At 40.0% G+C, this 8,028-nt stretch overlaps 1 protein-coding gene across 2 annotated transcripts in view; it reads left to right on the top strand.

Annotated features, from left to right (window-relative positions):
- Nucleotides 1-8,028, top strand: part of LOC106875171 (DNA polymerase epsilon subunit 2) — a 38,298-nt gene that overhangs the window by 12,274 nt on the left and 17,996 nt on the right. For both annotated transcript variants that reach the window (XM_052976756.1, XM_052976757.1), the window contains exons 5-9: nucleotides 1,165-1,258; nucleotides 1,825-1,896; nucleotides 2,792-2,875; nucleotides 5,596-5,653; nucleotides 6,348-6,468. In XM_052976756.1, the coding sequence (XP_052832716.1) occupies nucleotides 1,165-1,258; nucleotides 1,825-1,896; nucleotides 2,792-2,875; nucleotides 5,596-5,653; nucleotides 6,348-6,468 (429 nt within the window). The remainder of the gene's footprint in view (nucleotides 1-1,164; nucleotides 1,259-1,824; nucleotides 1,897-2,791; nucleotides 2,876-5,595; nucleotides 5,654-6,347; nucleotides 6,469-8,028) is intronic.

Below are 8,028 nucleotides of genomic sequence, written 5' to 3'. Positions count from 1 at the left end.
TTATCAAGGTCTTCAACGGAAAATCCTTCGAATTCTGACTCGCTGCTTGACAGAATAAAATTCGTATCCATTTTTTTGTCAGGATTACAAATTTTGAAAACACAACAGGAACAAATTTGGAAAAAAATCTCCCAAAATTCACAAAATTAAAAAAACACGTTGATCGTCGTACAAAACTATAGCTGAACTGTTTACACAAATAATCACGTGTTTTCACGAATGTACTAAAGAGATTTGCTCAGATATTCTCATTTAAATATGAATAGGTGATTACGGGCGGTTTTGGGCGGCTTGGTCACATGAACAAAAAATTTTTTCGGGCGGCTTTGGGCGGTTTGGTAACGAAAGGGTTAAATCAGGAAAGGAAATCCCCCTCCCCCAATTAATTGTGGTAGTAGGGGAAGTAATTGAGGGGCAGTGGTTTTATGTCAGGTGTTGAGAAGCTAAAGTGTAATGGATGGACAAGCACAAGTATCTTCCTACAGGAGAGATAACATGGCCACCCTGCATTATATAATGTTAGGAGTAGCTGGGAAAAATAAGATGGAAGTGATGGAGTGTCAGAGCAAATCCCTAAGGTACAAGATGTGACATGTTTAGGTGTGTGAGGGAGAGATCAATCTAGTGAGTGATGAACAAAAATGCAGGTGCAGTTGATGGCAAATACCAAATCAGGAAGTGGGGTGATGATGTGCAAGGTGTAGGAGTGGTGGGGAGGGAGATGTAGTAATACATAAGTGGCTAGAGCAAGTGGGATGTGATGGTAGCTTTGAGAGGGTGTTGAGAATGTGAGGTGTTGAAATATGGCAGAGGAGTGGGGAAGATAACCAAAGGCACAGAAAGGAGGTAATCAGTGAAAATGGTGTGAAAAAATGATTTAAGGAGAATGAGGGGATAGAAGGGGTTTGGTTGGGGTCGGAATGATAGGTAGATCTGTGTGTGCGCCTTCTCCTGTCTTGACACCTGATAGTTGTATCACTGTTTACAAGCATTATTCGTTTCTGAAAAACGTGTGGCCATGTGATATATCACCTTGCTTGGAAACGGGTGAGGGTTGGTGACAAGATGGGCGTCCGGCCATAGGAAATTCGCTTTGTGATCTATCTGACGCATACAAGCATGGAAAAGTTGGTGTTAAGTGATGTTTTTATATTTCATAAACAGAAACGAAGAACTTGGCTTGTCACCACCTCTACTTCATGGACAACCAGCTGACCTCTGGAAATTGTTTAAGGATCGTTATATGTTACTCTATCAGGTGAGTCCTTAACTTTAGATTTCATCATTTCCTTGTTAGAAACTGCTACACAGGAGAAATGGACAGGTGTATAAATATAATGTGGGACATTATGAGCTCATATACACTGTAAATTAACGCCCAAATATATTTGGAGAGGAAGGTGTCAATAGGTTATCTGCTAAGGCAAGGGTTTGATGAAGTCTGTTGCATATCAAGTATTGCCATTCTCTCTCTCTGTATATATATATATATATATATATTGTTGGGGTTCCTATGCCTTCTGGGTCTTATATCTTTCCATGTGTTTGTACCTTTACAAAGCTACTATATATTAAACCACCAATCCCATAAGTAACACAAACCACCCCTGTCCACCTCACTGCTTCTCTTATCTGTTTGCTTTGCACTCACTACATATTTGGTATCAGGCGAGCTAATAGATTGATTGAGGAAGTTACCACATGTTCACCAGATTTTGTGTGAAGTAGACAAAGCAGTGTTAACCCCTATTTTTTCACCAAGGTTCCTCGTCACTACTTTCTGCTCATATGCTTAACCCCTTCTTTCTTTCTAATATTCTTCAGAGAACTATGCGCCACCATCTATTTACACCACCAGCCATTAGAAACATGGATGAAAATTCTCAAAAATTTCAGGTACGTTTGTTGTTTGAATTCTTGTTAGCTACAAGTCAGACTTGGTTCAGCAGACCTAGATATGTTATAAAGAATTTAGTAAAATAACTTTGTCGTTATTAAACTGATGTTTGGAACATAAATTAGCATAGAATTCTAATGGAAGCTTTTGATCACTTCAAACAGGGAGTTTTGGCTGGGTTGATATTAAAAGGTTTCACGAAGCTTGATTTAATTCATTGGTGGTCTTTAAATCTACAAAGGGTCCCTGTCCATTGGGCCACATCATTTATATTTGAAAAATTTCCTGTTTTGTAAGAAAATTAAGGAGCCATCAATCTAATTAGGGAATCTATAAGTGGTCACTCAAATGTCTTCGAAGGATCGTCCCCGACAACATTTAATGTCTGTTTTCCATGCTAGTATGGTTTGGCCAGCTTGAAAGGAATTGGTAAGACAAGGGACTGCACTAGGTTCCATAGTCTATCTTGGCTTGATTTCTACAGCTGGATACCCTTCCCAATGCCAACCACTTTTCAGAGTGTACTGAGTGCTTTTCATGTGGCACTGCTTGTAGTGCTTTTCACGTGACATCACCACCAGTGCCTAGTGTATTAAGCACAACACTGCCACTGGTGCCTCTCTCGTGGCACTGCCACCAGTGCCAAGTGCTTTTCATGTGGCACCACCACCCACACCAATGCTTTTTATGTTGCACCTTGGTTAAAAAAGATGTTTTCCTGAAAAAAAACTTTGCATAGTAATAACTGAAATGCCTTTCATCATATTTCTGTTGGATTTTGGTTGATTCAGGTCCAAACACCAAGTTAGGGTTTTATTTCTTGGAATTATTAAACAATATGTAACAAATGTGTTAATGAATATTTAACATCTTTTTGTATTTCCCCTTCCCTAGCTGAAACCGATTGAGCACCTGCTGGGTACAACATCTAAAGTTGGAGAACTCATTGTTCTTGGGATGCTAACACAGCTGAAAGAGGTTTGTAATTTTTTGTTTATAACATTTTTCATTTTATCCTTTATCTCTTCTTTGCTGCAGCCACACTTGGACACCCTTGAAGGGTTTAGTCAAACAAATTGATATCAAACCACTTAGTCACAGGGGCATAGACAAAATAACACCAGTTGTCAAGTGGGTGGGGAACAAAGCTAACCTACTCACACAAATCTTTGTTTACAAATTTACTTGCGTGTGTTGGCTATCTTTTACATATCTTCATCGTTTATCATCCATTTTCCATGTTGGCATGGGTTGGACGGTTTGACAGGAGTTGGCCAGTTGGGGAGCTGTCCAGACTCCAGTTGTTTTGGCATGGTTCTTACAGCTGGATGCCCTTCTTAATGCTGATCACTTGAGTGTGAAGGGGTTAAGTCGATTACGTCAATCCCAGTGCTCAGCTGTTACGTGTTTTATCAACCCAAAAAGGATAAAAGGCAAAGTCAATCTTGGCAGAATTTGAGCTCAGAATGTAAAAATAAATGAAATGCCGCTAAGCATTTTGCTCGGCAAGCTAACGATTCTGCCAGCTCAGTGCTTTTAGAATCTCTGTATATTAGCTGATATTAATTTTTGTTGGTTGGCTGGTTTCTCCAGTTATGCTTTGTATCGTATAGAAAGAAGGGAGAGTTAAACATAAGAGGGGCAGGATGAGTGCATATACTAGGCTTGGTGCTAGGCAAGGAGAAAAGCAATGCTACACACAGAGGAAGAAGAGGCAAGAGAGTGAATGGTTAGTCATGAGAGGAGTTATAAAAGTGAGAAATTTGTTTGATTTTAAGGTAATAAGATTTTGTTTTGAAAATTAGTATTCATATGGGGAGGGGTTAAGTCAATTACATTGACCCCAGTGTTCAACTAGCACTTATTTTATCAACCCCTGAAAGGATGAAAGGCAGTTTTCCTTGGTGGAATTTGAACTCAGGACATAAAGACGGTTGAAATACCGCTAGGCATTCTGCCAACTCACAGTCTTAGTAGTTATATATATATGTATATATATATATTTATTTGTTTATTGGCTCAGTGGTTAGAGCATCAGGATCAAAATCATGATGTAGTTTGATTCCCTGATTGGGCTGTGTGTTGAGTTCTTGAGCAAGACAGTTTATTTCCTGTTGCCCCAGTTCACTCATCTGTAGAAATGAGCTGCAACATCACTGGTGCCGAGCTGTATTGGCCTTTGCCTTTCCCTTGGATAACATCAGTGGCTTGGAGAGGGGAGGCTGGTATGCATGGGTGACTGCTGGTTTTCCATAGTCAACCTTGCCCGGACTTGTTCCTTGGAAGGGAACTTTCTAGGTGCAGTCCCATTGTCATTCATGGCTGGAGGGTTTTTTTTATCCTTTATATATCAATGTACAATCCATGGAATATATATTATTTATATACAGTAATACTTTTTTTATTGGCCCCAAAAATATGAAAGGCTAAGTTGACCATGGCAGAATTTGATCTCAGAACATAAAGACAGACAAAATACCACTAAGCACTTTGCCTGGTGTGCAAATGATTCTGCCAGTTCACCGATAAAATAAATACTAGTTGTGCACTGAGGTCAGTATAATCAACTTAACTACTCCTGGGTATTAGTAAACAAACTGCTGTGGCAAAGTAGGCTCATCAAATCCATATGATCTCAAGTCATTATCGCTGGTGGAGAAAACATGATGAAGTCCTTGTTCTGTAGTTGACTGAACTTGGGCAATCCAATCCAATTTGGAAACATTTCACGTTATTCTAAGGGAGATTACTATTGATGTGTTTGTGCCTTGTTTGCTATATTTCAATCTTGGTCGGCACCTGTGCCCAGCATCGCCTCCCTGGCACTTGTGCTGGATGGCATGTGTAAAGACATTCGAGCGAGATTGTTGCCAGTGCCGCCAAACTGGCTCCTGTGCAGGTGGCACATAAAATATACCATTTTGAGCATGGCCGTTGCCAGTACCACCTGACTGGCCTTCGTGCCGGTGGCACGTAAACACACCCATTACACTCTGAGTGGTTGGTGTTAGGAAGGGCGTCCAGCTGTAGAAACTCTGCCAGATCAGATTGGAGCCTGGTGTAGCCATCTGGTTTCACCAGTCCTCAGTCAAATCGTCCAACCCATGCTAGCATAGAAAGCGGACGTTAAACGATGATGAATGATGATGATGATTTTTGTGGCACATTGGAAATAGATTATCAACGTGCTTCACTTTGACAGTGAAACTAAACTGCTAAAGTTAAAAATTTTAAATGTGTATTGTAAACTATTATGTTTTTGTTTTACTAATCATACCTTTCATCATCAATATTAAACATCCGTTTTCCATGCTGGTATGGGTTAACTTGGCAGGACCTGGCCGGGGCCACAGCAAGTTTCATTGTTTTGCCTTGTTTTCTACGGTTGGATTCCCTTCTTAATGACAACCACTTTACAGAGTGTACTGGGTGCGTTTTTATGTGGCACCAGCACCCACACCAATGCTTTTTACATGGTACCTTGGTTTTAAGATCTCAGTTCAGTTGTGGTTGAACATGTTTCTGACACATGAGTATTAATATGGATTTCTGATGCCTTAAATTCCAGATTTTTAAAAATATCTGTATGCACTGAAAACTAGTTCTTTTTTATATACTATGAAGCAAATATAAACATTTGCTGTCAATTGATATTGGATACACTAGTGAATCAAATTTATTTCTTTGTAATATTTCAGGGGAAATGGTACCTTGAAGACCCAAGTGGCTCAGTCCTTATTGATCTCACCGGAGCAATATCCTTTTTGTTTTTGACTTGTTTTAATGTAATATGAGGTTGTACCTACTTGTGTCATCTAACTTGGTACAGCCTATCTTGTGGTTGTTGAATAAGTTGTTAATTCCTATCCAATGTACTGAGTGTGAAGAATGTGTGGGATCCAGCATGGTTAAAAGCAAACCTATTAAAAGGCAGGAAAGTAAAATTAACACCCAAATATATTTGGAGAGGAAGATGTCAATAGGTTATCTGCTCTTCGCTGTAGTGTTCACCTATGACCTCTCTTGCCAGTGGAGTGTGATTTTCTGCATATCTTTCTAATGTATATGTATACTGAAAGAGGGCATCTACTTGGTTGTGCCCCCACCTCATGTCACTCACATCCAGGGCGACCTCTTCAGATTGCCATGATTGTTTCACGTTCTCTTTTTCTTTTCTCTCTTTCTCTCTCCTTGCCTGTTCTTTCAGAGGAAGAGATTGTGCTTCAAACACACTTTTCCTTCTAATTTCTATTTCCTGAGTATAAACTTAATACTTTGTTTCTTATTTTAATTTTCTCTTCATATTATTTATAGTTTTTGAACTACGTGTGTTACAGAACTGAACCTGTGACACACATGCTCATGCTTTCATTGTTTCGTCTCTTGCCTCTCATTATGACTTTCAAGTTTGAATCCAAACTTTCTGTAAGTTTCTTTAACTTGTGCTACAGTTTCCATACTGGACTTTTCACTGAAAACTGCTTTGTACTAGCTGAAGGTTGGTATGAAGACAGCATCTTCCATGTGACGGCATTTGGCTTCCCACCACCTGAACCTGCCTCTGTTACCAGGTAAATCACTTTATAACATTTTTGTTTGGTCAATAATTGCAGGTATATGCCACACTGCAGTGTGAAGTGTTGCTGAAACTACATGGTGTTGGTAGTTTTCCTTAATGCTTTTGGATTGTGCCACAGTGCCCAGTACAATGATGTCTTATGGTGTTGATGCAATGGGAATTTGTGGTGCATTACAATACTGCATTGATGCATCCTGCACAATTTTTTTTCTTTTTTTTTTTGTAGTAATTGAGGGACAAACCATGCCTCCACAATATACTGCATTACAATGAGATATATTGATGTATAATGAGGTAAAGAATGTAATCCTAAGTGCAGGCACAGGTATGGCTGTGTGGTAAGAAGCATGTTTCCCAACCACATGGTTTGGAGTTCAGTCCTGTGTGGCACCTTGGGCAAGTGTCTTCTGTAGCTTTGGGCAGACCAAAACCTTGTCAGTGGATTTGGTAGACGGAAACTGAAAGAAATCTGTTTTGTGTCTTTCTGTCTGTGTTTGTCCCCTCCCACCACCACTTGACAACCTAGGTTGGTGTGTTTACATCCCTGTAACTTATTGGTTTAGTAAAAGAGACCAATAAAATAAGTACCAGGCTTTAGAAAAAAAATACTGGGGTCGATTCATTTGACTAAAAATTCTTCAAAGTGGTGCTCTAGCATGGCCGTAGTCTAATGACTGAAACAAGTAAAAGATATGATGTGTCCAGCCACATGCTACTTCCCACCTAACAGTTTCCAAATAAAGTGACCTTTCTCCATGGCCTGACATGGTGTTCTTGAAAGATACCACTTGTAAGACTGAGGTTTGTTTACAACCATCACATGATGTCAAGACTAGGCTACACACACATGCATATCACTTTATCTTTTACTTGTTTAAGTCGTGAGACTGCGGCCATGCCGGGGCACCACCTTGGAGAGTTATTAGTCGAATGAATCAACCCCGGTACTTTTTTTAAGACTGGTACTTATTCTATTGTTCTCTTTTGCCAGTCTGCTAGGTTCTAGGGATGTAAACACACCAACACTGGTTGCCAAGTAGTGGTGGGAGACAGACAGACAGACACACACAGTGAGTTTGGTTCTTGGACTGAGCTGTATGTTGTGTTCTTGAGCAAGACACTTTATTTCACTTTGTCCCAGTTCATGTATCTATAGAAATGAGTTGTGACGTCACCCCTGGTGCAAAGCTGTATTAGCCTTTGCTTTTCACTTGGATAACACTGGTGGTGTGCGGAGGGGAGGCTGGCATGCATGGGCGACTGCTGGTCTTCCATAAACAACCTTGCCTGGACTTGTGCTTCACAGGGTGCCATTTCTAGGTACAATCCTAGGGTCATTCATGACTGAAGGGGGTCTTTACCCTCTTAACATATATATGTATATATATATATAGATATATATATCTTTTACTTGTTTCAGTCATTTGACTGTGGCCATGCTGGAGCACCGCCTTTAGTCGAGCGAATCGACTCCCAGGACTTATTCTTTGTAAGCCTAGTACTTATTCTATCGGTTTATTTTGCCGAACCGCTATGTTAGGGGAACATAAAC

Source organism: Octopus bimaculoides, chromosome 25, assembly GCF_001194135.2.
Source record: "Octopus bimaculoides isolate UCB-OBI-ISO-001 chromosome 25, ASM119413v2, whole genome shotgun sequence".
Lineage (NCBI taxonomy): Eukaryota > Metazoa > Mollusca > Cephalopoda > Octopoda > Octopodidae > Octopus > Octopus bimaculoides.
Note: the sequence above shows the minus strand (reverse complement) of the source record. Positions and strands in the feature narration are given on the sequence as shown.